This window comes from Manacus vitellinus, unplaced genomic scaffold (assembly GCF_001715985.3).
Source record: "Manacus vitellinus isolate BGI_N305 unplaced genomic scaffold, ASM171598v3 scaffold_7_pilon, whole genome shotgun sequence".
In the NCBI taxonomy this organism is placed as follows: domain Eukaryota; kingdom Metazoa; phylum Chordata; class Aves; order Passeriformes; family Pipridae; genus Manacus; species Manacus vitellinus.
The window spans coordinates 15,317,452-15,343,517 of NW_021940813.1; the positions used below are offsets into that span (position 1 = coordinate 15,317,452).

General features: G+C 37.2%; 1 protein-coding gene across 6 annotated transcripts in view; it reads right to left on the reverse strand.

Moving 5' to 3' along the window:
* Positions 1 to 480: 480 nt before the first annotated feature.
* The window catches only part of FRMPD4 (FERM and PDZ domain containing 4), a 298,941-nt gene continuing 273,355 nt past the window's right edge, over positions 481 to 26,066 (reverse strand). For 5 of the 6 annotated variants that reach the window (XM_018084365.2, XM_029964814.1, XM_029964813.1 and 2 more), the window contains 12 exons: positions 22,292 to 22,396; positions 21,317 to 21,424; positions 18,175 to 18,306; positions 16,114 to 16,233; positions 15,243 to 15,379; positions 13,873 to 13,999; positions 11,399 to 11,488; positions 10,611 to 10,793; positions 7,233 to 7,371; positions 5,589 to 6,650; positions 3,994 to 5,265; positions 481 to 2,849 (listed from right to left, as the gene is read on the reverse strand). In XM_018084365.2, coding sequence (XP_017939854.2) covers positions 1,504 to 2,849; positions 3,994 to 5,265; positions 5,589 to 6,650; positions 7,233 to 7,371; positions 10,611 to 10,793; positions 11,399 to 11,488; positions 13,873 to 13,999; positions 15,243 to 15,379; positions 16,114 to 16,233; positions 18,175 to 18,306; positions 21,317 to 21,424; positions 22,292 to 22,396 — 4,821 coding nt within the window. In that variant the 3' untranslated portion in view covers positions 481 to 1,503. Of the gene's footprint in view, positions 2,855 to 3,993; positions 5,266 to 5,588; positions 6,651 to 7,232; positions 7,372 to 10,610; positions 10,794 to 11,398; positions 11,489 to 13,872; positions 14,000 to 15,242; positions 15,380 to 16,113; positions 16,234 to 18,174; positions 18,307 to 21,316; positions 21,425 to 22,291; positions 22,397 to 26,066 lie in introns of all 6 variants that reach the window. The other variant, XM_018084368.2, reaches the window with a different exon arrangement.

A 26,066-nucleotide genomic window follows, 5' to 3' on the forward strand; every position in this document is an offset into this window, starting at 1 on the left:
GATTTTTCTCCTATGGACAACAGATTAAGCTTCTGATACTGTGTTTCTGAAGCTGTTTCTCTGCAGTCTGAGGAAAACACCTGTCTTGGTTTCATAGTGAAGTGAAAGAAAATATTTCCTTAATTTTGTTGGTTTAGTCTCTCTAGTTCAGCACAGAAAGCTTCACATGTGCTTCAACTGAACGGGTCAGTTTTCAAAATGGAGCAGTTATACTCTTTGTATGTGACAAACAGATGAAAATTACCTACATCAGCTTGGAGAATGGAGGTTGCTGCTCCTCAGTCACTGAAAAGTTTTACCAGATGCTCTTATGAAAGCCTATTTGCCACTTGGAACTGAGAGCTTTTGCTTTGGCTGCCTCTCAAACACAAGGCTACAAAATGTTTTCCAGAAAGGTTCAGATGGGAGAGATTATTCACAGTTTACCTTTGTCATCATTCAAGAGAAGAACTGTGTCTAGCTGGAAATATTTCAGAGATATTTATTGTATTCTGAAAACTTCATTTTATTTCTAACTTTTTTACAGTTAAACATTCAGAATCATAAAATATGAAGTATAAAATATTTAACAAAATAGATGCAGTTCATGTTGTTCCGATGCACCATAGGTATATGATGAAACAGTAAACAGCATATGAATTTCCTGATGGTCCTCCCTCTCTCATTTACCAGGGAAATGGGTGTATAGACCCGCTCCATACATTTTGGTCTGACCATTATGGCATCAACCTTTCATTTCAGAGAGAAAACCACAACCACTCTGGTTTCTGTGTCCTCAGTCTTCCGCAAGTACCGTCACTGTCTAAAATACCAACACTAATGTTTAATACATCAAATACCCTCTGAAGTTGGTATATTCAATAGTTTGGTTTTTTTCTTTTTTTTTTTTCTTAAGTACAGAATTTCCTAGAAAAGAAGAATCAGGTAATTCAGTCCATATGAACAAAAGAGTCATTTATTATATATATATTCTCTAGTAAGTTATAATAGTCTCTTGGATTTTAAATGTCTTTTTGCTATTTTCAATGCTTAAAAATTATAATTTTAAAACATTAAATATTGTGTTATATACATTATGATTTAATTTATCATTTCTAAACATGGAGCATTCTCCAAGTGAAAACTTGGATTAAACAGAAAACAACTTCATTGACATAACAGGCTTTAGAAGTTCACTTCATACAACCATAAATTTGACTATATGAAAAATAGTCAAACATCAACTTGCTCCTATATGGGATTTTTTCTGTTTCTTTTTTTCTGGTCTTGGGTAGAGGGTTTTTTTTGGCTTTTGTTTTTGTATAAACAGAAGGACAGATCTACTAATTACTTTTGTCAGTGTTCAGTATTTTAACTTTTTTTTAATCTCATACCTATTTTATATAAAATAACAAAATATACAGAGAAAGCTGAGTTTGTTACACTAGTTCATACACATACAGTAAATAAAAGTTTTTTTATGTATGGCTTTGCAAAGGTAGATTATGAAGTGACTTTTGAATTTTATTTGTTTAAAAGCATTTTAAGAGAACGTGTTAGTGTGCTTACAATAGCGGCCATGGTAGTCGAATGTCGAGCCAAGAGTTTAATGCTAGGATCACCAGAGGTCTTGCCTGACACTGCTTCTGCAGCCTTCAGAAGACAAATGTAGTTTATTACAACCTCGTCTATCTTAGCTATAATTTCCTGCTGCTGTGTTTCAGAGTTCATTACTTTAACTAAACGCATGCAGGCTTCTGTTAAGCAACAGAGTACTTGAAAGCTGGAAGTCATAGCTAAAAGCATTTCCTCAGGGCTTTTATCAGCCATGGCCATTTTCCTGCAGGCACTTCCCAACTGTCTCGATTCCAAAGATAACAGTTGTTTGTACTTAGAAAGTTTAAGGTCATATGTTTCTGGATGTAAATCTTCTCTCTTGCTCATACTTGCTCGGACCAGTGAGAGTAGCTCACTGGCATCCTTTTGTGCTGCGATAAATCCATCAGGCATTGCATAAGTCTTCTCTTTCATCACATTTATTCGCGTGATTCGTGCATCAAAGGCCACATCATTGAGATTCACATCAATTTGGCCACCTTGGGTGTCGGCACTGCTCTTCTCATTGACTGACTCATCTTGTGGGGGCTCAGCAGCTTTCGGAGACTCCAAGACTTTCTGCTCATTGTCACCGGACAACGACTGACCAGCTAGTTCTGTGAGCTCACAGGGGGTCTTATGTTCGAAGAGATGTGAGAGCTGATGGCTGTCTTGGTCATCCTCATCATCGTTGTCATCATTTCCTCTGCTTAGGAAGCAATAGCTAAAGGGGCCACGACACCTCCAGGTGCTGGTGTCCAGCTTTCGCAAAGGCAACGTTCGACATGGCTTGGAGTCCTTCTGACTGGCACCTGTGCCCGAACACTTCTTACTGTCCTTCTTATCAGTGCTGACAAACACACAACTCTGAGAGTAACTTTTTGACAGCTTTTTGCCCAGGGAAAATTCCACCCTTCTCTCCGATTTGGATTCGTTCTTTCGGGTGATGTCTAGGCATTTCAAACTGGCCGTGGCTGCCTTCTTTTCAAACAGCATCTCAATGCCTGCAGATCCTCCAATGATGCTGCTGCTGCGTCTCAGCACTTTCCTGCTCTGTGGCATCCTGAGGCTTCCTCCTATCATGTCATATGGCCGTAAACTAACTGTTGCCCCACAAGCCTGATTTACTTTGGGAATGTCACAAGAGTCTTGATTTTGACTTGGCACCTTTGATTCTGATAGCATGGATGATAGCATGATGGAGTCAGCTAGAGGCTGTCTAGGAAAAGCTGTAGGCATGCCTCCTTGTCTTCCCTTTTCAGGCTCTGTGAAAGCTACACTAGGGGTAGTAGAAGAGCAGACAGAATAATTAAGCATCACCCTGATAATATTTGGACACTGAACTTTTAAATATCTATTATCAGTCAGGAAAAATGGATTCCTGGTATTTCCCAATGGTTTCCATTCCTCAAAATATTCCATAAAAAAATTCAATACTAGTCTTTTGTATTTCATTAAAATGCCTCTTAAAATCTATCAACAAATTATAAATTATGAATAATTAATTGTTCATTCCAGTACAGCAAATTTATTTTAAAAAAGGAATAGAAAATTATCTATAAAACATCCTGAATCTCCCCCAATATATGGATTGCATATTTTCTATTATTAATTAGATGAATTCTTTCAGATTAAAATACCTCCTCTAACTACACCTGAGAGAGTATGGAAAGATGCGTTCATGGTAATTTTGGTTTGGTTACATGGGAGGGTTTTTTTGGCAGAGAAAGAGTATTTCTCATTCTAGCTCCTAGTCTGTTGCACTTTTGGATTCTTATGCGTTCACACAGAACTGTTACATGTGGGTTGCAACCACAAGAAGAGAGAAATATTTAAAATATAACTGAAAGAATTTCCAATGCTATCTCTGAAAAACTGTGCATTTTTTTAACTTTGAAGAAACACTTACTGTCAGATTGTGAAGTAAATACATGCTTAATAAAGTAGTGACATTTTCTCATCCTTACATTTAGAGCTTTTTATTCATATTGGCATGCTTTTGACAACCTGCTGAAATAGCATATAGGATACATAAAAAATGAATCACAGGTTTTTCTCTCCTACATTATTATACCTTCTGAAGTCATCTTATAATCTAGCAAGTATCCTGGAACTCAAGTGACTATGGATTTTGGAGAGGCTTCCAAAGAGTGGAAGAGGCCTCACCATCAGTGTCCCTCCAAATATTTTTAACTGTAATGAGAGGGTTTTTTTAAAAGTCAGTCTCTGTATGCAGCTCTTAAGAATATTTCAACATGTACAAGTAAAATGAATAGATAAATAAAGTTCTAACCCCATTATCTGCTACAACTTGAAGATATAGTTCAAGGTAAAGATAATAGAAATGTCTTACCTAGTCCTCAAAGCTAACATATAGCTTTAAAAATAAACATAAGAAACCCTTTATTACTGCTGTACCTGTAGTTTCTTTTATCTTGGGGATCCGATGACATCCTTCTCTCAACGTGCCGAACAGTGGTTCAGCATTAACTGCTGAATGCACAACAGGCACTGTCATTCTGTGACACACGGCTTCCGGCTGCTGGTGCAGGTCTTTGTATGTCGTTCCATGGTTTGGAAGAATGGCAGCTCTTTCATCTGCTGGAACATAGGAAATACCCTTCATTGATGGGTCAGAGATGATGTGCTTAACATCAGAGGTACAAAGAGGAGATTCAACAGGCGTAGCACACGTGCTACTGCCTGTGCTGCATCCTGCATCCACTGAAGAGCACTGAGAGCTCTGCAGTGAGAAATGGCCTTCACTTTGCAGAGATGACATGCGCTTAGCCAAGTGATATTCACAAAGCCTAGCCACGCTCTGCTCTGCTTCTGGAAGCTTTGAAGGATGGTCATCTGCAGATAAATCGGTATCTTCTGCATCGTTTAGGTCTTTGGCTGAAGACACAGGAGTCATATCTGACAGGAAATTTTCACCTTGGCTAAGCCCTGAGGTATCATCCTGATCCACCTCAGGATCCACTTCATCCTTACAGTCAGTTTCTGCTTTACCAATGACAGGAACTCTTGGAAAAGTTTTCCCATTCACTGTTTCTGGGCTTGGCTTATCTGCTGCCCCATCATCAGCAGCATACCATCTTTGGCGAAAGGCAGTTCTCTCCACATTAAAAGTGCTTAGGCGTTGACTGTCTCTTGCTGAAAGAGTTCCAAATTTAGCTTTTAGATCTTCATCAGTCTCTGCTTTTTTATTTCCCTGTTGCTTTTTCACAGTAGCATTGCCATCAGAGGGTGCTTTTACTTCGCTATCTGTCATCTTATTTTTCCTTTTACTAGTGCAAGAATATACCAAGGATCCCATGTGCAATTTGTTAAAATAATCAGTGACAGATTTTGTTTCCATGGTCTCTGGCTCCATTTCCATGTTATCAGAATGAAGAATCTGCTTTGAAGGCACAACTTTTGACTGTAGCTCTGCAGCCTGATGACCAGACAAAGGCTGTGAGGGCTTCATGCCTGGCCCTCCAGCCTGATTCTTTGCAATAGGAAATTCAGTCTGCTCTTCCACAAGGGGTTGGTAGCCTTCACTTGTGGTCAAAAACATACGTGCAGTGTTTTCTGACTGTTTCTGTGCTGCGGCTAGTTCAGAGCTTTCAGTCATTTCAGAGGAATTTGTTTCATTGCCAGAATCTGAAGATGACTCAGGGCTATATGCTCGCAGGATAGCTACACCTGCAAGCCACAAAAAATAAGACTCAATTAAATGACAGCAGCTGAAGCACCTGGATAAGTGAAAAGCAAAAGGGGGTGTATTAGAGACAAAAATATGCTTTGTAAGAATACTTTGACTTTATTGCACAGTTCCCGAAACAGGTAGTTTAATAACATAATGGTGCTCCATTAAATATGGAATACGATATATGCAAAATGATGGCAAAAAATAAAAGGAAAACTAAGAAAAAACAAACCAACCCTCATGAAATGGAGTATTTCCAAAGCTAAATGGATGAGATGGAATGATTTTCAATGAATAAATGTAACTATGGTGAAAGAACCTGAATTGTCATTCGTCTGCTGTTCCTCTGAAGCAGCCAAAGCTTCTAGTGCTTGAAGTGTAGAGACTACAGCATCATCTAGCCCCTTTTCACATTTCCCCTCTGTATTAGTAGGGACAGCATCGATAAGCGACACTGGAATGTCATCATTGCCTAGATTACTGTCTTGCTCCTTGTTGTCTCTAGGCTGCGTTGCTTGATTCTGAGTGTCTTCCTCATCTGAACTGTCCCTGAAGCCTGGTGGAGGAGCAGCAATGGCCATGTTTAAGGTATGCAATAGGAAATCATCTTCATTATCATCACCTTCTGGAGGTGGAAGTGAAGTCAAATCAATAATGTCATCACTAGAACCAGAAAGGCTGAGAAGAGCAGGCCTATTGATTTCTCCTACCATAATGTCTTCTTCACAGCTTACTTCATCTTCATCTTCGGCATCATCTGTGTTTTCTGCATAACAAATATCATGCAGCAAAGGCTCTTCTATCCCTTCCGCAGCTCCAAATATTTTACCATCACTTATAGTTGCGTAAACAGAATTTGTAGCAAACTGAATGCTTTCAGTGTCTGGTGATAACTCCAGGCCTTTAATATCACTGGCATTACTAATATAAATGGCTCTTTGTTTTTCTAGTACTTCTGGACTTTCATCCAAAAGCCTTTCATAGCCAAGAGTCTGGGGACTGATACCATCCAAGTTGTGATCTCCAAATATAAACGAAACTTTTGCTCCCCTGGGGGAATCCTGTGCTTTCTTGCTAGATTCCAAACCTGAGAGTGACAGCAGTGAAGGCTGGTTAAAATTTCTGCTTTCTTCTGCTTCAGCAGGGTCACTTTGCTTGGCCAGATGTTGATCAAATCCACCTGAATTATAAGTATTTTCTATGTACAGATGTCTGTGTTCTTTTTGACATAACAGACTTTCAGAAACATCTACAGTCTTCTGTTTTGGATCAGCAAAGCATATTTGAGTCTCCTGATCTCCTTCAGCCAGGAAAGTGGTAGTTTTTGGTATACAATTCCACTCAGAAGCAAGGATATTATGCTTCCCTCTGTTTTCAGGTCCTGTGGCACAGCGAAATAAAATCAACAGTGTGAAATCAAAGAACAAAATCATGTAATTTTTAAACAATAATTTGTTAATGCTGAGCATTAAACATTCTGAATAGGACAGCTAAGCCACCAAAGACTTCAAAAAACCTCTTTTTAACTCACCTCTGTTCTAAGTGAAATACCTGTTGACTTAATGACCTAAAGTTTAACTGGTACTTTTCTACTGTGGAATAAAACTAAACCTCATCTAGGTACAAATACTATAGCAGGAATAGTAACACAAAATCAGCTGGTTTCTCCATATGTATTCTTACAAAAGATATATGCATATAAAATAATAACACTCACAGGGAGCATGCATCTATTTTACTAGCGTAGGAAAGAAATTAATCATTGGTTTATTTTACCATTAAGATGCTATCATAGGCTGGATATCAGAACATTATAAAGCTAAACTGATACACTGTGATGCTAGGTCTGAGCCAGCAATCAGATCTTATTGACATAGCCTTCTATTTATCTGGAGGTGCTCTGGCTTAAGCTGACTTCTTCTTTATACATTGGACCATTGTTAAGGTACTGTGAAATGAATACCTGTTTCTCGGTTCCCTATATTTTTCTTGTTGGCCATGTTAAATATGGAACGCCTTGAGTCAACCAGCAGTCGGTAATATCCAGCTGTTAGGCAAGCAAGATTCATTGCATCTGATGACTCCATCAGAAGAGTAATAGGCTAAGAAGAACACAATCAAGTTAAGGCCGTTCCTCCTCAATTTGTTCACCTGCTGACAATACTAGTACATTGAAGCAAAAGGAATTACATCACAAACACTACATTGAAAAATACACGAGAATTTATTTTCCTCACTACCAATATCAAACAGCATAAACAATCTAGAAAAGGTAGAACTCCAATTGGACATCTTAACAGCTGATTGCTCTCTTTCTGAATGAAGCTAACCATTTTAAGACTCTTGCTCCACCTTTTTCTTGCATAGATATTTTATCCTTGCCAAACCACTATTTAATGTTACATTGAATCTGCCATGGATTAAGAATCTGGTACATTAGGTATTGGAGTCTTGTAGTAGTATGAGAATCCACAGATTCAGAAAATAAGGTGCACTAAGCATATGTAATGAAGCAAGACATGGGAAGCAAACACTCAGGGAAAGCTGAGGTTCAGAAAACACAGTAGCATGGTTAAAGTTATCATTACAAAGCAGAGGTAGTGACAGGTTAAAAGATTTCAGTGTTTGTGGCCTGGCATTACTGAAAAGACAAACAGTGAAAAAATAAGCAGATAAATAGAGACAAAGAGAATGGAGAAAGATCCTCAGAATGTAGAAAGATCCTCAGAAGGGAGATCAGCAAAGAAAACAAACACAAAGCACTGTAAAAAAAATCCAGACCAACAAAAATGAGAGACCTCAGAGCTCTGAAAAACTATGGCTGCCAGGCTAGCAAGCATGGAACCTGAGATATCCATATGAAATATATTTTCTTTAAATCCCTTTTCTTTTGCCATCATATATACATTTCTTTGTCTAAAAATTTTGTTCATATGTCTGCAGCTTTTAATACCAAAAGCTGTTCTCCTCAAATTTATTTTAAGGTGTCTAGCCTCTATAATTCCTAAACAGGAAATAAAAATAAAGCCCTTACTATGATGCATAGATAGAAATTATACTGTAGACAACCCATCTTATCACTCACATTTTGTAGTGACTCATAGCTGTGTGGACATTTGTGACAATTTATCATAATCTAGCATGCAGAGCCCACTGTCACAAGACATATGCAAGGACCTGCATCATTCTTTCCAGGAAGAACATTACATGCAACAAGGATGGCTCTCCAACCTACTCAGCCCCTTACTAGTAAAAAGACAACTGATTCTGGTAGAAGCTGTGGCCAAAACATAACTGATGATCATAGCTTACTACCAAACCCAGAATAGGTCTGATGAGTTTTTAAATGCCTGTGCTGCAGTATCTTAGGCCAAAATGTCCCGGCTGCCCTGAATGTTCTATAAACAGTTTTCAGGAACGCAGAAAAATTTATGTGGTTTTTTTTCTTTAACATATTTTTTGCTACAGCTTGAGCTTCCAGTCTTCTTTCAAGATATTCAACTATAGCCAATAAAGTTACTCTAAATTATTAAACTCACATCAGGTTAATTAATCTCTGTTCTTTTTAGCGACTACTAAAAACTAAAACTTGAAATGATATATTCATCTCAAATTTTCTGCAGTGATTAGCAGAAAAAGATGAACTCTACAGGAACCTCAAATCGCTGAAAACAGTTATGTGAACTACTGTTAATCTGCTGAAAAGTCTTGTGACAGCTAAACTTTTTTGCCTTCTTCTGCCAAGTGACACATCATTGAAAATGTATTAAAAGAAACAAACAATAAAAATCGGAACTGTCCCTTCGTGAAGAAAATAATGGCGTATATGACATATACTGGCATATTCAGAACCTGGATATATGAACCTGTTACCTTAGGGTAAGTTAAGGGATGAAAACATCAGTTGAGAATACCTACCTGTGTGTGCCTGCATTTCCTTCATAGGACATAGTGACAAACCCTACCCGTGCCCCACAGAGAGGCATTTTTTTTTCAAATTCCATCCAGAGCCTCCTAGATTTGTAACTTTAAGCCAATCTCGCTGACTTTAAGACTAAATGTGTTGAAATGCAAGGAGATGGGGATATACACAATTTGCAATAAGACAGTAACAGTATTATAATATAAAGCAACATAAAACCATGGTAATAAAAAATACTATGGCATACTGTGCTGCATATGAGCAGATGGGAAGGATTTAATTTCTCCATCTGTAAAAAGGTGATAACAGCTTTCTTACAAGAGGGCTATGAGTTTAGCACAGCAATGTTAACAGGTAAAGAAGCCTGAGATCCTCAGATGTCACCACTGCTAAGTAAGGTGAAAGAGATGCTACGTTTACCAACCTGTAAATTTCTCTTAGGTTGCTGTCAAAGAGCATCTTGATTAATTTACAGTAATTTTTTTTCATTAATGTAAATACATGGAAACAGTTCCAGGTCAATATATATAAAACATTCAAAGCAAAAGCTTAGTAAAAAATTCCTTGAGTATGCTCTTTCTGTATAGCTGGGTAAGCAGAAAAAACTGTTAGGCTCTATTTATTTTAATCAAATACATACGTTTCAAGAACTATTCCTTCAATCTCTAGTTATCCTTATTAATGTCCTAGAAAGTCCATGAAGCATTTCACTTCAAAACCAAATAGAAACCACACCAAGAAGAACCAGGACAATATAACGTACAAAACTCCACTCATTTTGCCAGTAGATGCCACAGATGCAAAGTATTACGTGGGATTCAAGAGAAATTAAACAACTAGAGGTAGATGATGAGCATCTGCGAATATATTATGCAGGGCAAAGCACTGAACTAGAATTACAAAAGCTAAGAAAAAAACCCATGCTTTTCTACAGTTTACCTAATTGGTAACTGCTATGTGGTTGCTTGCAGTGAACTTTGCAGATGCAACACTGGATTTCAGGGGACACTGGTTTGATGCAGCTGGTGATTCTCTAATGGTAATAATATTGTCTATTACACTTCCAATGGTAATAATATTGTCTATTAGAAGACTTCAAAAGAAGACCAATTTCATCATCATCTCTTCTAACCATGGAAATTCAGGAAGACAACAGCAAAACCAGTTGCCTGGGGTCAGCCAAGAGAAAAATCAAAATAGAATAAAAGTGCTGCAAAGTACCAGTCTGGTACGCTGCAGGGCCCTCAAATGCCCAAGCCATAGTATACATGCACTGTCCAAATAAAGAGTTAAAAATGCACCCTCAGAGTATTACTGGCATGAAAATATTCAGAACAGTATGGCTTGATATAATATTCAAATAAAGACAAAAACATTATTTATAGATATTATATCAAAATAAATTAAGAACAAACTTACTTTTACATCTAAGACATGCAGCTCAACTCTAACATTGCTTTCATCTTCTGTAAACATCTCAATTCTGTTCACATGGCTGAAGTCTGCCAGGAGAGCCACAAGGTTTGTTTTGGTGTTTATCACATGGCTGATTCCGTATCGTGGCCCCACTAACAGCGTTACTTCTGAACGCTTTTCTCCCTGCTTTAGCAGAAGAAATGAAAAAAGCAGAAGTAAGAAACATGATAGCTATGGCATAGTGACAGAAATCACTTTCAGTGATAACTTACAGTTACATAGGACTACATTTCCATGGCATTTCTACATTAAAGATTATTACGTTTTTTCTAAGAAGATACACAAGAGCATACTTGATTCGTAATTAAAAACAAAGAGTAAAGGAATTTCCTGCTGGATGTTGATTGTACTCTAGTTTTTAGATGGGCAGTTAGATGGACAGACAGATGGATGGACTCTCCTTCTGTTAAAAGAAAAATGTTGTCATTAAGATTTTTCCAGAGTAATAATTTTAGCATTCGATAGTTAATTGGATGGTGTTATTTGCTAGAAAAGTGCTACCTATCTCCAAATTCCCAGTAAAGTTCAAATTATATCAGGTATGTTATTTTCAAGATGAAAATTGAAAAAAAGTGATTTGATTCAATTAAGAATGATTTTTAAGTGTATGAATAAAACCTAAATTTCTAAAGAAAATTATATAATCCAGCTTTTGCAAAAAAAAAAAAAAAAAAAAAAGTATTGATGAAAAAATCAAGAGAAGAGAAAGACTATTTTAAGAGAAATGTTACCACTAGTGTTGCCTTGAAAACACGCCCTCCATATAATCGCAGATCACTGAGGAACTTTAGATAATGCACCTTGGCTTGCAGAGCAGAGAGCTGAGAAAGGAGAAACAGGGGTAAGAGGTAGTTGTGAAAATCATCACATTACAAAATTCAGAAAGAAAACATATTTGTGTAATATAAGGAGAATGGACTGCAAAAACAGCTCCTTGGAGCCTGAAACTAAATCTATACATGCTTGAATTTCAGATGAGGAGAAACTGTTTCATTCTTAACATTTATATCTTGCTTCTTTAGTTAAAATGCACTGAGGACTTCAGAATGGGCAGATCAGAGCACTGCAGTAACATCGTAACTGATTCAATGAAGGGAAAATGTTAAAAGTGCTCAGATTAAACATCTGTTCATTGAGGGATTTCAAGGCTAAGAAGCTCTCCATTCATAAACTCCATCAGTTCTTTAATGTTTATGCACCTATATAGAGAAAAAGAACAAAGAATTTGCTTTCGTCAGTTATGTATATTACATCTTGCTAGGTACTTGTGGTACTTGGCATATTATTCCAACTTGTTACTGTATTTCCTACTTTGTAAAATGAAACTCTTCCACTATATTTAGTAGGTAATAAACCTGAAAGCTAAATACAGCACATCAATACATAAGATCATATCATGTAATACATGTAATAATTTGTCTCCTTTTTTTCTCCTCTGAACTTAAACTCCCTACCTAGGAAATAAAACTTGGAAATACTTTATGAGACAGAATGGAAACAAGAAACAGTTCATTTCACCCAAACAGTCTGGATCCAAACCTTTTACCTCCCTGGTGGTAAAGTCCTTATATCTAGACTTTTGAAAGATAATATAAAACAGTCTCATCTCATTTGCTAGTCTCCTTTCAGGCACTGGAATTCTAATTCAAAAAATTGTTTGATCTTGAACAACACTTTAAGAGCTCCTATCCTAAGTTTTTTCTAGACACCAAGAAGGAAATGGATCTGAAGCAGAGCAACTAGTGATAGTGCTTTCCCTTTTCCTTCACTACGTGTTCACTCAGTGGAGAAACACATAGGGGTTGTGAAAAACAGGAGAATCCTGAGAATGAGAAGCTTCCCTTCATGCGAAGGAAGAGAAGACCCCAGAAAGCAGTTCCTGTGTTACTACCTACAAGTGAGACAGAAGGTGACGATGAGCTCAGATCCTTTGTTTATGAGACCTACCTGGTAAAAAAAAAAAAAAAGCAGAATGGAAACAATATATTTCCAAAGCTCAAATCAAAAAAAAAGTGAAGCAAACCCAAAAAGACTGCTTGCTGCAGGAAGGGACTGTTGCAATATCTCTCCTAACCAATAACTGATACTGTATGCCACTGTAAGGCATACCTTACACCTGCAAGGTCTCCAGCAGTGATGGCTTCCAAAATGAACCCAAATTTACTCTGCCGGGATAAATAATAAGCAATTGGCATAATTTAGCTTTAGTTTCAGCAGTATAGGACACATGCAGTGCTTCAGGGAGGTGGCCTTTCTTCCTGAGCTTCACAGGTCAAACACGTAGAGCTATGTTCACAGTCATGATGTGATCTGAAACCTTCAAGAAGGATTTCTGCTGACTGCAATGAACCTCAGCTCAGGCACCAGCTATTTTGAAGTTTTTTGGTTCAGAAAAAAAGTGTCATGAAGCAGGATTCAAATCATTTTATGCCTCAACTAGTCACTCTTAGATTCTTTTTACAGTCCGTGAAGAGAAATAAGCATTTCTAGGACACAACTAATCTGACCTATTTTTGGTTCCTAATGTGGGATGGGATGAATCGCTCCCTCGAAGTGCCTGTTTCTCTCCATTGACTACAAAGACAGACTAGACGACCTGCATTAAGAAACCTCATTACTGTGTCTAAAAGTAGCCTTAGTTGTATGCATGTAACAAAGATATTTCTCAGGAATACTGTCTTCTCCATATTTTTTCCAGCTGAACTGAAAGCTTAGTGCTAAGAAAAGCATTTTACAACAGTAAAGAGGGTCATTTACTGTAAGGGCCATCATCTATCCAGTGAGATCTCAGCCAGCAAAAAGTCCCTCTCTACAGTGTAACAGAAAACAATCTGAAAAACATTTATGTCCAGCACGTAGGTTAATGTAATTCAGATGAGAGTATCATGGAGAGAACAATAACTTTCCTAACGAGTCTGCTATTCATAGAAAGCACTAAATTAATTTTTAAAAATATATATCTTTATCATACATGATGTGTTAATAACCAGTTCTCTGTCATTCTCAAGATAAGAAGATAGTTTAGTTGGGGCATAATTGATTATATATAATTGTTCTTGGCTATGTTGTACGAGCATCTGAAGTTAAATCTCTGAAAATATAATGACTAGCTGTTTCTCCGAAAGATTAGCCTTAAATGTTTCTCATATGTGCAACCCTTTCTCTTCTTTAAAACATATTTTCCATTAAGATGTAAATTTAATACCTTTTTTCCTGGAGGAACTAGGTTTTGATTTGCTTTGACAAGATGGGAAAGTGCTTTCTTTATGTTCTTTTCTTTCATGCTTTGCAGCACAGCAGATGGAAGAAAAGTCTCTAATCCCCATTCTTTTCTGCAATAAAAGGCATATATTTAATTTCACATTTCTGTGATGATTATTTATCTAAAGACTGGTGACTACGATGTCAAGTGAACGATCACCTGAAAACAGAAGGAGAGTTGATCAAGTACAGGGTTCTGCAATAACATATTATTTTTCTAGATTCAAACTATGTACTTATTATGAAAAAGATGTTTTAAAATGATAAATAATCTCTCTTCTATCCCTCCCACCTCTTCAATCGTGTCATTCAGAAAAAATGTTTAAGTTTGATGTTTAAAGTCTATGTTAAACACCACTTAATTATATAGGCAAGCACCATTACAGAATTAAAATAGCAGATAATTTACAAGGTAATGTCAGATGTAATTTTATTTTTGAGGTTTCCTTTAGAACATGCAAACCAGAAAGTCATTTTCTTTATCACTTATACTTTTTTGGTGAGGGGGGAGAGGGTCCCTCTCAAAAACAGTCTCCCTCCTTTTACCGATTTTTTTTCTGCTTGAAGCACCTCTTTTGATAGAAAACTGACTTCTCAATTCTAAGTAGTTATTTTTGCTGATTCATTAATAGGATAGAATATAACATGATCTTCAATATGGTGGATAAACTCTACAAGACTGAGTGTGTAACAGCTACTTTTATTCTGCAAATAAACTACGCAACAGTAACAAAAGTTTTAGGGTTTGGGTTTTTTATTTTGTTATGGATTTTGTTGCAGTTTTTTTGCTGCTTTGTTTTTTTTTTTTACTCCAAGTAGATGTACGCATTCGCACTCTGGATTTTTCTTTTTCTTTGTAGATACATATACATGTTGTCTAACATAAGGCAGGTGTCTGCTGGGATACTTTTGCATTTAAGAAATATTACACAATGGAATCTATGACCCTACTGTCTTCTGAATCAAGCCATTATCTGAATTTTACTATAACAATCTCTACTAAAACTTTAGGATTCAGACCATATAAACTTAGATCTTAAATCACTGAAAGCGAATGAGTTAATCTTACTTACATTTATAAGCTATTTATTTACATATACAGGCTACTTCATATGCCTAAACAGATGATCAAAAGGTAAATGCACCAAAAGGACCATATATGTTGCTCTTAACACACTTGAATCAATTTCAGTGACAAAGAATAAACCTAAAATTGGTGCATACATACAGATATATTAAAGAAACAACCCTAAAGAATCTACTAGTTACTACTAATGTTTCACTTTTTAAGGATACACAGCATTCTCAACTTACTCTATGTATTTGAGGGAAATTTTCTGAGTTTGCTTGGTGGTCACAGTTGCAATATACATTTGTAACGCAGCCAACCGCAGGGCAATGTCATATTTCAGTTCTGGTCCAAATCTTTCCTGAACCACATCGTTACAGCTCTGACAAAAAACCAGTAGAGGGAGCATGAAGTTAAAAAATCTTGCACTAAAAATAAATTATTTGGGCTTTTTTTGTTGTTGCTGTTTTCAGTTTTGGGTTTTTTTCATTAATGTTGCATGTAGAGTAACTCCAAACCCAGAAGCAGGACCACGTTGAAGGTAGGACTGTTGCTCTCAGATGTGTCAGATGCTCACCACGACATGGGTACTTAGGAAGAATACCAGTACTTTTGCCTGAGAGCAGAAGGCATGAGTATTTTGACCTTAGCTCTCTCCATCCTTCCTGGGGAGGAGAGTAATCCTGCATCACAAAGAGTGCATCTGGACTCAGGATAGCAGGATTCTACCTGGTGAGATACTCAGGAGAACCACATTGCTTGTGCATCAGTTTTCCCATCCATCTTACTGGAAGTTCCTTTTCAGACATCATTTCTGTCTGATATTACAATACCATAAATAAGTATTAGCAATTAATTCAGCTTCACTCTTTTCTAAAGCCAAATATATTTTGGAAAGATATCAAAGCATTACTGTTTGGAGAGACTTACGAAGAAAGGGGACTTTGCAGATGATAGAGATTTGCACATTCCCCAAGTGTATTCATTGGTTTTATGCAGCAGAAAACAAAGCCAGGATTTACAGCAGCCACACTTTGTGAAGACGTAAATTTATATATACAATAAGTCCACTTCTTTATTCTCCTTTCCATTAACAATGGTTGTACTTTCACTTACCTGTACATAGAGATATTCAAAAGCAACTGGATCTCTTCTTAAAAGATCAATGGGATCCTTTGGGACAAAGCTAATCCTGAAAAGACATCTCATCTTGTGCGAGCTTGGCCTTTGGGTCACCTAGGATAGTGCAATAAAAATATTAGAGGCTGGCAACCCTGGTTTAGCCACGGGCTCTGTAGTCTCAGGCAATGTGACCTTGCTTCAGAGCCGTGTGGTAGCAAGAAAAACAATTCCATCCATCAAACAGCTCTGCCATGGGCTACTAAGTTCTTCATCTAAAAACATCATATTTATAATCTTTTGGAAAGACTTTTAGACTTGTATAGGCATGACTGCCTGATACAACTTACCCTCAAAGCAACAGAATTCACTCAAAATCAGAGTGAAAGGACAGAAAAAACAGACCTTAATGAAAACCATCCAAGTGAAATACAAACTGAGTTGAGCTTCAGCAGGACTAAAATAAGAAGGTTTTTGGGGAGAAGTCACATTTTATTTCTTAGACTGCCTGAGAACACAGGTAAGGCCCAGCTTGAATACTTTCCTCACTTCCTCTTGCTTATTTTAACCCATTAGGCAATTTGCAAGAAATTAGGTCTTTTTCCTGGATTGAGAGATCTAATTTATGACTTCTGACTGAGACCCAATATACTAAAAAATTACAAAGACCTCTTTGCTTGTTGGTCAGCAAAACTTTGTTAAACCTCTAACACTCTATTCCGGGTATATTCACAGGAGACCACCACATAGCTAATGAAAAACTGGAGGAAAGGGTAACAATCCAATAACACCATTGTAAGTCATGGTCAGCAGCAACATCACAATGGAAAATTAAAGTATTTTGCTGATTTTACAGGAACTTCAAAGAAGACACCCCCAGAATTAATGTAGTTTATCTAACTTATTCAATTAGGTTAATGCAGTTAAAGAGTTAGGGTACTTTATAGCCTACAGCTTTACTTTATAAAACTATACTTTTAAAAATACCCAATGAATTCTCTGTCTTGCCCTAACAATTTTCAAAAGGTGTATTTATCTCACATTGTCTCTGACCTCATTCTTAAGCATCTAGACATACTCTGTATATATAAATAAAAGCTCGGGATGGGAATTTTGAAAGCTCACTGAGTTGGTTTATTCTGATCCTTCTGATTTCAATGAGAATTTTACCAATTACTTCAAAGGAGTGAGCTAGGCCAGGACAGCCAGTATTGAGTACTTTTGGATATTGTGCAATCATTGGGTAGCTTATATCCACAAGAAAAGAATGGTAACATGGCAAAAGCAAGTGCTTAAAGATTAGAAAATGCTAGAAAGACTGTTAGCTGGCAAACTAAGCTCCATCATACCATTACATGGACTCTAGCTATAGGATCAAGGAGATTCTGTAATTTCAATATTTTGCCCCATTTCATCTAAGAATCCATTTCTATTTTTTTTCTTTTTCAAATTTATTTGAAATTAAAAATATGCTAATGTTTTCCTAGAACTCAGAAATACAAGGGAAAATTTCAGTCTTAACAATTTGGCAAAATGATAAGCAGCTAAAATCAGTGTACTCCACTGGTAACTATGAAGCAACTTCACCTTTAGTCACACCTCCCTGATCTAAAGAAGAAAGTCACACCACTGTTTTCTGGGTCACAATTCATCATCACTGAAGAGACAGAAGGTATTACTGTGTAAACGAGACAAACCCGACTTCCTCAGAAAGAGGAACATTATTCTCTGTCACCCAGATACAGATCTGTATAATCAGACTGGAACCAAAATCAAAATAAGGTTTTTAAAGAAATTTGGGCAGACTGTGGTTCTCAGAACTTCTTAATACTTCTGAATGGCCCAATGAAGCAATGAAATATGACATTTGTAACAGAAAAAAAATTTGTTTCCTGTGAGAACCTGATTCTTACAACCACATCTAAATACTGTTGCTGTTTGATAGACAGGATCAAACTATAAATCTTGTTGATAACTCACTTGAGTAATGAAAAAGATGGATAATTTACTGATTAATCCATCTCATTAACATCTGTTTTCACATAGCATTACACAAACCTGAGTTAGAGTCTCCTGTTCATGTAGCAAAAGGAGTTTTGTTCCAGATCCTTCGACCCTCTGCTCCAGCATCAGGGAAAAGTGTTCAATACACTTGATGGAAAGCTTTTCTTGGAGTGTTAAGATGACATCCTAATTAACAAAGGATTCATAAAATGTACTTAAATTCACAAAATGCTTGGGACTGAGTTATTCAGTGCCCCCCACCCTACATGTACCTGCACAGAGTGGAAGCCCAGGCTTCATGCCTGTTCTGTACAAGTGTACAGGACATCACACCTGTTCACCCAGTGAAAAGTCAGCACCTTTACAATCAAACATCCCCAAGATGGTACCAGACACGAACGTGAAAAGTATATATATGAGATTGCTCTGAATGGACAACATTCTCTGTGGCTTAATATGCAGATTATACTGGTGTGGCCTTTAAATCATATCCTTCTCTCTCCCTGGAAATAAAAAACATCAGCAAAGGAGAGATGATCTTGCCACTAGTCTCTTCACTTCATTGGGGCAGGGCCATAAAGCAGTACAAACCAAATTTATATCTTCAACAAAAAAAAAAAATAAAAATAATGGCCTTTATTTGTTCTTACGACAAGGTTTTTAAGTCCACTTCTTGAGTTTTAAATGCTCACAGAAAAGTCAATGATGATGATACCTGTGCAGAACAATAGTTGTAAATTGATAGACCATATCAATTTATAGTACAAACCCCCAATTTTAGAGACTTTCGATTAGTTTTCTTTTACAGTGGATTATGCCTAGGGGTAGTTAACTTGAGAATGACTGTTTCTAAAATAACAGCTAAACAAACCTCTTCACAAAACCACTCAATTAATCCCTACTTTACTTTCATATAACACTTTGTAACTGTATGTAGATTATTAATATCATCTGACAAGGTATCTTTTGCTTTAGTGAATGCTGTAGGAAAAAGAAATACATAATAACGCATCACTTAGAAATAGTTTCACATTATGTTGGTGACAAGATTAAAACAGTTCTACCCCTCAAAAAAAATTTTAGATATACATAAGTATCCAGATGGATAGGACTTAACTAAGGAGATCATGACGAATTGTAATCCAAGAGTTTTAACATAATTGAGGAAGATTAATTAATCAATTACAGTGTGCTTATGGAAAATCAAGACCAAGTTGGTGGAAGGACAAAAAAATGTATGTGGGAGGATGGGACAACTTTGTACAATGTAAAGAATATGACAGTATTAGTGAATTGCAAGCAATCACTCTAAATAATGGAACCTAATATTATACTATTCTGACTAATGGGGAATTTATTGCTTACACATTAAATCTATTTTTATTTATACTCCTAAACTATGCTATAAAGACAAGGGGCATAACAGTAACATTAAGAAGCATAATATTAAATGTAAGCTTTTAAGAGGGAGTAATAATGGCACTGTTTTCCACTAGCTGTCTTGAACCTTTTAAAATATGAAGGAAAGGTATATCGAGCTGAATTAGTGCACCAAATTTTTTGCTAGATATCCTCTCATCCAGTAACTTAAGAATCAGCCCAGGTGCTACCTCCCAGCAATAAGGAAAGTGAGAACTGCCCGTTAGGTGCTGCTTGCACCCTCCTTAATAAGCAGTGTACTACTGGCCTGCTAGGCATGGAAAAAAACTGCATTTACCTTGACTGGGGCATGTCTACTTCACCTCAGTTAAGTAAAGAAGCAACAATCCACACCCACCCATACACACACATGCAAGGCCTCAAAATATATAATTGCCTGAATTAGATGCAAAGGATATTATTCCTACAAATAGTCAAAATGACTAAGGTCAGAGCAGGTTTACAACATCAATACAGCTACATAGCTGAGCCCACATGGGTGCCTGTGCAAATGACTTCAGATTTGACATACAGTCTTACAGTAAATGACACATCCATGACAGAACTACTAATGCAATGTGATGGCTAAAGACATCTTCAGGGGCAAAACATCCTGGAACAGGTTGGTTGTTTTTCTGTTCATAACAGAAAATACTGGAAAGTCAGCTTGTGGGCCTTAGAAAGGTATGAGACTTCATTATCTATATGAATCATGCCTCCTATTTCTTCACCTAAACAAATTCTCAGATGGACTGAAGAAATTCAGTATCCCATGGATGTAAGAGTGGAAGCTTGTATCCATTACCTGCACTCATCTTACGCCTAAGGTATATATATGAACTATTAACAAATATTGCATTTTTAAGTGTGACTTCAGTATCTGTTTTACCATCACAGTGGAGTGAATTTCCTCTTGTCTACCTTAGCAAATCACTCTCTTTGCTATTCCAATTGATTGAGCATGTTGCTGTATCATAGTGAGCACAAAGGCAGCCTTTCTTCAAATATGCATAGTTTTAAAATCCCTTAAAACTAGCAAAAGCTGACAATGTAGCTGAGAATTGCATCCTCGGCCTCCACTGATCATTCCCACTCATGCATCTCTCAGGTCTCGGTGTCCCAACCATGCACACTCGATGCAGTGGACTAGATTTGGTAACCATCTGTGTTAAAACTAGTTTACCCAAACAATAAGGCTTAGGAGACCAGCAACATGCCCAACAGCTCTAGTCGTGTTGCTTACTACACTACTCCAAGGCTCTCACAGACACTGATGATGCCTCTGATTTGGGAACCTACATTGAACAGTGTCACAGACACTCCCTAGCAGCCTCAGTTGTGTGCCAGGGTTTCACTTTTTCATTTCTGTATGTGAAATGCGCTATGGAAAGTGCATTACACTGAAGTGAGCAATTCATCACTGACATAAGCCTACGATATCTCATCCTAATTTCACTGGATGATAAACTAGATGATATTCAATTAGCAACCAACATTTTAATCTTCTCAGCTCCTGACTTTTGCTGACAAATCATGCTTGTGTTTGGCAGCGTATCAAACGATAGGACTACGCATTATTAATTGTGCTCCAGGCACATTACAATCATCACTCCTTCTTCATTGAAAATAAATATGTTTTTAGTAGCAGAAAAACAAACCAAATCCTCATTATTTCTGAACTACGACTTTAGCCCCAACTGAGCACACCATTGTTCTTAAAGCATTCCAAGAAAATGATAATTACTGAAGGTCTCATACCAAGGTATATCCAGCCTACCTTTATTGAAGTGCTGCAGTCAAAACGGAAAGATTTGGTTTGTCCATTTTCAAGATACACCTTTAGAACATTTGGCATGAAAAGAAGCGAGTTGTCCTTAACTGTTTCCTGTCAAGCAAATTAGTGAATCAGATTACAAAACGCAACAAGGGAAACCTAAACACTGTTCTATAGAGAAGTACATAAATCAGATGGAAAGGAAACAACTGAAAAGGAAAGTGTTGACCCAAACTGAATGCAGAAATATCAGTGTTCTCCAAGGGTCTAGGCATGCTCATTACAGCTGCCCTCTATAAGTCTGTGTCTGGAAAAATAAAACCTTTTACATACATTTTATGTCTGGCTTGTAGTATTGTCTTTCCCTATATACTATCTCTCTGACAATGAATGTTATCTCTGAAATTGAAACATTTTCAATAAAACAGAAAAATGGATTAGAGAGTTGCATAAGATATCAGAGTGGAATGATGTTCTGGAAAATTATGAAAATTATCTGGGAGTTCATGTTTAAGGAGGAGTTCAGTGCCTCTCAAAGGGAGGCTGACTTTGCCTAAGGGTTGGAAACAACAAGTTCAAGTAGATAAAACAGGTTTTAAAGAAGTCTGTAAGGTAATGTTTTCCTAACACGGTACTTCTCTTGAGCTTAGGGGTTTTAGTGATACAAAACTGGTCTGAAAAAACAAACAAATAACAAACAACAAGCAAGCACTATCAAGACAGACGTACATGCACTATCACCATAAAATGCATTCACTAGCATTTTAATTTTATTTTAAGAGACAAATTTTTCACAAAATTATGGGCCCAATGGACTCAAAAAAAGGTCTTTGGAAAACTTTAGAAACAAAAAAAACCCTTTCCTTGCAAGTCTATCACTGTTATTTCTACCATATAATTCCCTCCCTTTCCAGTTATGAGCCATACCTTTGGATGAAATGCTCAGTCCTTTCTGAGGTTAAATAGCTAAATACTCACCGACACCTGGCCATTGATAATTACTTCTTCTGAGAAGCGCACTTTGACAGGATTGGACTTCAATCTTGCCTTTTTTGCAGCACTAATAAAAGCTGATTTAGGAGACTGGAAGAAAAGATGATGACAAGATATATCATATAATTTCAAATTAAAACCTTTCTTTCCCTTTTCAGTTATTGACTGTTTCTCACACACTGGGAACTCCATGTATACTGCAATACTTTGCATGATGTTCACTGCAGAAGAGAAATACAGTCAAACTATAATGCATCCTCAGATAATACATATGTACATACACATAAGGAATCACCAATGCATACTGCAGTTACTGCAAGTTATCCTACTGTCAGACTGGAGTGATGAGGAGGGCTCTCAGTGTACACACAAATTCCTTGTAGTGCTTCCACAATGACTGCTGTCAGCAAAAGTTGTCTGCAAGAATGTTCACTGACCAGTGACCTACCAGTGACCCTTCATCAAACACTGAATGGAAAATTTTTTATAATCTGTGATCCACTAGATAGATATACACATTATTTTTGCCAAAAAAAAGTGCCTGAGACCTCTCCAAATATAGTGGCATCTCACTGTATTAGTCCATTTCGAAACACAGGTGAAAAGCACCAAGAGGCACCTTGCAGGCCAGCAGGCTTCCCCGGAAGGTATCCCCTAAACACACCTTGTGTAAGGCTTGCCTTCAATAGGTCAGACACTTTGTAGGGCTTCATGGGTTAGAAGTCTAGAAGAATTCCTAATTTTCTTCTTGGACCTGCTTGACTTTTACCTACTATATTATACAACAGATTCTCCTGTGATGAAGTGTTCAGCCCTTGGAAGAAAAGAGTCGCTCCATTTGTGGAGTTTAGATAACAACTCTTTTTAGTAACAAATTAAATATTCATAGTCAATCAGGTCAGCTACAAACACAGCATTGCCTAACTCCATAACCTTGATAATGGGCAATGGAAGAAATTCTGGCTTTGGCTGAAAATCACTAGTCTTCTTCGGGCCAGGCTTTGATCCTTTATTTTCTAGTAAAATATGAATTAAAGTTTTCATAATCTTACTCTAACTCCTTAGAAGTGGCCTGACTAGTTTTGGATAATGAAAAGACTAACTCATGCTAGTTTGCTTGGGAGAAACAAGGGCAGGCTTCACTAGTGATGATCAATGTAGCACGACAGCAGTCCCTGTAAAAACAGGAAGTTTTGTCGCTATCACTCAAATTTTGACTGAACTAACAATCTGCAGGAGAGATAGAGTAGTTCAAGGCCACATGCTCTTGTTGTCTCTGATCTCTGCTGAAACTGTTAAAAAAGTTATTTTCTTGTGATGCAGATGCCTTGTATTTCGTAACTAGCTGGAAGAAGTCTCAAGCTCATTTCTCTATGCCTCTGATTTATTATCACATTGAGAACATGGTAACTATTAACCATAGGCTCAGTATCAACCAGTGAACAAGAAACAAACAATGCCACGTTCTCCTAGGAAATATCAGAAACATGCAATAATTCCTGGAGATGTGAAACAACCACCAAAACCGAAGTAAGTTAAAAAAAAAGAAAAAAAAAAGAAAAAGGTCAGTATCTCAGGATGGAGGACCCTGTTGACTTCTTCAGCAAGAGGGGACAACAAGGATATGGCTGAAGCAGCTTACCTACTGTACTCTAGAGCTGATTCCTAGAATGACATAGTATACAACAGTACCATGACTAATATAACAACTCTACAGATGTCTTCTCTAATTTCCCTCCTCTCCATGTAGTCCCCCTCTGCAGTGTGGAAGGGGGATGGTCATGGCACCCAAGTCATGGACTGCAACCTGTTGTTTCCCACTGCCACAGGGCAGCATTGCTATAGGACCAGGTTACCAGCTTTCCCTTGCAAGGACACAGGGGAAAGAGTTGCTTTCACTTAATTTTCTTGCTGGGAGAAGCTTTGTACAGTTGTTTGCTCTTATTGCAAATGAGTCACCAGTCTGGCCACTCTTAATAGGCAGACCGCCAAATGCTCTCCAAATTCTGGTAAGGTTATTCCCATATAGCAAATCTGGCAAACTGCTATGTGTTGCTCTCTACAACCTCTCTTTTCCTCTCTACAACCTCAAAAGTCACTTGCAGGGGGCATAAATACTTAAATTATGCTATTGCAAAAATGCAGTAGGGGAGTCAAAGACAGCTGAAAGATTTGAACATATGTGAGTTCCCAAGAGCTCCTTCAGAACATGGAGTTTAATGTATATATTGCACAGCCACAGGAGCACACCATGGTCTATCATAAAAAATGGGGCTTCCTTCCATTTCCACTTCTCTTGCAGCAATATGGGCAGGACTCTGGCCCTTTGCCAGACACTCTGGGTGAGCTTGGAAGTAGATTGCTTTCCAAAAGGCTTCAAACTATAAACCAGGGGTGTAAGAAAAACTAAAACAGCTGCGCTAGGCATTTGGGGGAACGTTCTCTGCTGGTTAAAGGTTTGAGTAATAGCACAGATTTTGCATTTAATTGCACAATCTCATTGTTTCTACCTCTGCATCAACTTAGCACTTGACGTTTTCTCTTTGAGAAAAGAAGGGTTTCCAAAGAATGCAGCAAATACCTAGGAAAACAGTCGAGTTTGATTGTCGAAACTTGTTTGTCTAACAGAGCCTCAGCAAGATGATATGCTGCTCTATTCTATTTTAATGTCTTTAGGTTTGTAGAAGAATGTTATCAATTAATGATTTTCAGAGTGTCAGGTTCATTTGTTTCTAATGCTCTGTCTTTTAGCCAAATGGAAGCCATTATCCACAGTTAATGACCTTAAGCAGGAGGTGTTTACACTAATGCGGAACATTTATCACTGCAAGTAAAGTATTTGCAATGTCACAGATAAAAACAGTTTAATTTGAGTGACTTTTGCAAAACGAGGGCGCACTTTTTAACAAGGAGTCAAAATAATTCAAAAACCCTCAAACTGCACTCTGTGTGACCTAAGCACTGTTTCCTATTAAAAGCTCAAAGTTATCAGGATTTTAAATAATTTTTACTTGTTTACACAGAATTCAGGAAAAAAAATCAGCTAATCATTTAAACAGTAGAGAAACTGCTAACAAGAAAAATGAAGCATTGCGCAGACATTTGCCTGAAGGAAATGCCAGTGAGGATCAAGACCCTACTTTGAATCCTGCTTACTATGGACTGCAAAAAATGGGCATCCCATCAGCAGGGTCAAAACACAACAGATTGCTATAACAAGAGGAGACGTTCTACAAAATGTGATTTTCTAATTTTCTGGACTCCTCAAAATTAGATACTATTTTTGTCAGCAGCATTATAGCGGGTCATTTTTCGATAGATCTTAGAAAAAAAATTCCTACATTTTGTGAGAAACTTTTCTGATGAAAATAACAACATCTAGTACTTCGTGCCTTTTGCAGGTAGACTATAATTTGGGGGAGATTCTAAGGGAAGTGGTTTTTATTTGCTGGAAAAGCCTCTTTGAGTGCTCTTGCCAGTAGAAGTGCTGCAACAACAAAATCTTTATTCATGCTCAAGAAAAAGAAGGATTTAATATTTAGAAGAGCACAGTGTAGTACTGAGCTACCACAAAGAAGTAAAATTATAACACTATAGGACAGTCACAAGGTGAAAAGAAAACCTGCTCTGTGACAGTAAGAAATACTACATTTAAAACTACAGAAAATGTAGTTTTAAAATAGACACAGAGTGTATATATACAATAAATTTTAAGCTTGTTACTCAAAAATAGTCATTAGTTTAATATAAAATATGTTTG